The sequence below is a fragment of the Cariama cristata genome, unplaced genomic scaffold (genome assembly GCF_000690535.1).
Source record: "Cariama cristata isolate BGI_N322 unplaced genomic scaffold, ASM69053v1 scaffold16322, whole genome shotgun sequence".
Taxonomy (NCBI): domain Eukaryota; kingdom Metazoa; phylum Chordata; class Aves; order Cariamiformes; family Cariamidae; genus Cariama; species Cariama cristata.
The window spans coordinates 17,880-21,590 of NW_009603417.1; the positions used below are offsets into that span (position 1 = coordinate 17,880).

Here is a 3,711-nt window from a genome sequence, read left to right on the forward strand (position 1 = left end):
CCGAATAAGTTCAAAGCCTCGTATTTTTCAAGTTGAAACTCTTGTTTTCATGGCCGGTCTCAGGAAGCATCCCCGCAGATGTGCACGATGTATTGTGTAGCTGGACACCACCATGAGATTCAAATGTGAACTGAGCTTGTTAGTTGAATTACTTGTGTGCTGAACCAAAGGAAATAAATACTTGTCTTGTTTATGTCATTCAGACTGTGCCTTTGACATAAGGCACAGTTATCTTTGTTATCATTGTCATCATGCTGCAAAATCTTTGAACCCTTCTCCATAAATAGGGCCTAACAGTTGCAAAAATACTATCCAACTTCCTATCTAGAACTGCTATCCTGTATAAACAGGATCTTGCACTTTAAAACTGGTAGAGCTTAGCCTTAAGGAAACTATATTTTTCAGTTCAAAATATATCCATATTCTTGTTTGCTTGCATAGAGCCTGTTCAGTGGGGAATTAGCTTGTTAACGTCTAATTGTATACAGTGTATTTGTGGTGTAAATATATGGCCATTTAAAATTCAAATACAAAACGTGGAGGTCATTGTAGGAACCTTCTGTGCATCAGCAAGCGTGAATGAATTATCAGACTGCTTTCATTCTTTCCTCACTGTTCACATTACTATTTGCGGCTGGGAGCTATGCCGTAAGTTACCTTTATATTAGCATTGAAAATTCCAAGGCTTTAAAACCAAAATATTTCTTCTTCTTTTACTCCTGTTTTTATTTGTAGGCTGTAAAAACATACAATGTGTCTGTTAATCAGAAACTGGTTGAGATGTTAGAAATTTAGTAAGCTAAAGTGCGTTTGGTGTAGTGTGACTCAGAAAAAGAGAGAACCTATAGATTTACTGGTCCCTGGCCGCTGCGGTGTGACTGGTTATTTTTATGGTGCCCATCAGGCTTGTGCCAGGTGACTGTGGTGCTTGGGTGGGTGGAGAGGATCTTGTTCTGCCGCGAGGCTGCGTTGCTGGGGTTTTCAGCAGAGAAACTGCCGTATCTGTGGAGAGCTGTAGATGTAGGTAAAGCAGGCAGCTGGTTTGGGCAGGAAGGTGCTGGGGGTGGCAAAGCCGCTGCAGCCCTGCTGCCTGCTCTGCCTGTCTCGGAGCTCTCTGGGAAGCAGCTCGGTGGCTGCTGCTGGGGGTAGCAATTGCGAGCCTCAGGTGGCAAAACTGGCAGCTCTCAGGAGCCCCGATTTCTACCCACCCTCACCCTCCCAGGCAGCAGACCTGGCTCTCTAGGGATACCTGTCTTTAGCTCTTTGCCTTCTTTTTCCTATTGCAGGAACAGAAAAACCCACTCCAGGTCTTGGTGCCTCATCTTTGAGGTAGCCACATTCAGATTGCCCTGAATGTGTTAGCCTCCCAGCAGCTCCGGCAATAGGGACACGGGGGAGGCCCCCATCCCGATCCCCCAGGGAACTCTCCTGCCTTTTCCCCTTGCTCCTGACTGCCTGGGCAACGCTCCTGAGGTGGGCTCTTCACCCAGATGTCCACGTGGAAGAGTTTGAAAAGGATGATTTGAAAGAAAGATTTTGCTGGACTAACTTATGTCCTGGTGGTGAAGTTGTTCTCCAGGGGTTTAGCAAACATTGTATATTGTAGCTAATTGAATATTGTAGCTAAGCTACTGGATAAAAAAAATCACAAGTTCCTGAGCTCTGGTGGTAAAACCTAGCTACGCTCCTTCCAAATTCCCACTTCTGCTACTGTTGAGGAAAGGATATCACACAAGGGAACTCTTTGGTCTGTCTTGAAGGGAGATTGTTTGTTCCTTCTACAAAGTCTGTGAAAGAGCTTTACCAACAACGTAAGTGGCTGTGGTTCTGGGTTCCTGGTTACTCCACTTGCCTTTTTTCTTTGCTCAATTCCTGTTTGCATTGCAATCCCCAACTGATTCACTTAAGAGCGACATAAATTTGTGTGTAAGCTTATTGACAGTGCAACCTCCTTTTTGGGTAAAAGAAGGGAAGTGCAATGCTGGCTTGTTAACATGTTTAGGTAAGTTCACGTGACAACTGTACTTGGTGGTACCAACATCAATTTTTCCCCCCTTGACCCCGAAAATTTCAAATGGTCCTGATTTTACTTTCATGTTGTCTGTATGCAGTTCTTTAAGGGTAAGACACAGGCAAGCATGCAAAATTGATATTTTCACTTCTTGCCAGATTTTCTAACTAAAAAACATTTCCTCCTGGCAGTTCTAGCTCCAGATATTACCACCCCATCTTCTAAAATTGTAAAAGCCTCTGTATTTGATATCTTGTGAACTCTCACCAGGTTTCAAAGGGAGATTATATTTGCTGGGTAGGTTGTCGATAGAACATAAAATATGAATGAAATTGTAATTTTATGGCAGATACCATAGCTGTAACTGTCACAAGCACTCTGTATCCTCAATGGCCAGATGAAAAAACAGTCTCTAAAAACATTTGATTGACTTTTTTTCCAGTTAAACCAGGAAAAAATCCTCAAAATTATGAACATGGTGAAAAATAAAGAAGTGAGCATTGAAGAAGCTTTGCATTTGGCACAGAAAGAGGTGTATGCTGAAAAGGTAAGGTCACTCCTTTGGTCTATTTTGCAAGACATTCAAATGTATGAGCATGTTCTGGAAAGCCTGGTTGAGCGTTAGGAACGTGTCTATATTGTTTTCAAAGATGTAGTCCCAGCTTGTGCAAACATATACACTCCAGTTTGTAACAGCGTATGTCAGGTACTAATGGCTAATGCTGCCTGTATCCTATTTAATGGATATCTCATGTGGATGCTGCAGCTATGTTGACGTCCTTACCTGGATTAAGTAGTTTATATCTAGATCAGATGTATCCACACAAGTTTTGTTATTCCAAGTGCAGCATCAAGTACTGTAACAATAAATGTAGGGCAAAATCTGTGATCTAATACCATGAAGCACCTCAAGAACACGATGGATCTAAACTCTGAGGGGTCTTCTAGTGTTGGGTTGTCCTTGGGTCATGACTGGTCACTGTAAGAGGGTCTGACAACTCAGCATTATGCATGACCCCAGGAATTGCTGGCTACGAAGTACAAAGCCTTGGCTGGTGTGACTTCAATTCTAACATTGCCTATGGTTAGCTCTGACCTTCCACCATGCAAAGGCAGAATCAGTGTAAAGGTGGCTTAAAACTGTTTTGGGGTCCTACAAGAACATAGCTTTGCTGAGCATAGATCAGCAGACCAAGAGATTTCTTCAGGATCAGACTAAGACATAAAAATTTAATTTTTCTGCTGTTAAAACCTTCATCTCTTCACTGACAATCAGAAGTGGATCATTAGCATCTTTCCATTTTATAGAAAGCATAGAAGTTGTTTCCTGAGAAAAGTAGAAGTTGTATAACAGTGAGTGAAAATGGTTTGAGATCGAGGAATACGTTAACTGTGTATGTTAGTACACCAGCCTTGTGCTCCTCTCCATAATCCCTGTCCAGTATCTCTCTCATTGCAATCTCTGTCCATCATCACCACAGAAGTGCCAGCAGAGAATTCTTTGGAGAAATTTTCACTATCTATTTCCCCTTCCGCTCTGGATTTTCGAACCAGCCTCCCTATGGGAGCATCTCCAGGAACCAGTGAAATGTTATGATGTGCTAATAACACAATCTGAATTTTTTTTGCACCACAGTAGATAGTGATTTTGAGATAAACTTGGTGGGTTTTTTAAATTTTAAAAGTAACTTTCTGAACCG

At 42.1% G+C, this 3,711-nt stretch overlaps 1 protein-coding gene across 1 annotated transcript in view; it reads left to right on the forward strand.

Moving 5' to 3' along the window:
* Positions 1-421: 421 nt before the first annotated feature.
* Positions 422-3,711, forward strand: part of LOC104157746 (formin-F-like) — a gene marked incomplete at its 3' end in the record, with an annotated part of 31,301 nt that continues 28,011 nt past the window's right edge. The window contains exons 1-2 of the mRNA XM_009695203.1: positions 422-794; positions 2,454-2,558. Of these exons, the coding sequence (XP_009693505.1) occupies positions 2,481-2,558 (78 nt within the window). The remainder of the gene's footprint in view (positions 795-2,453; positions 2,559-3,711) is intronic.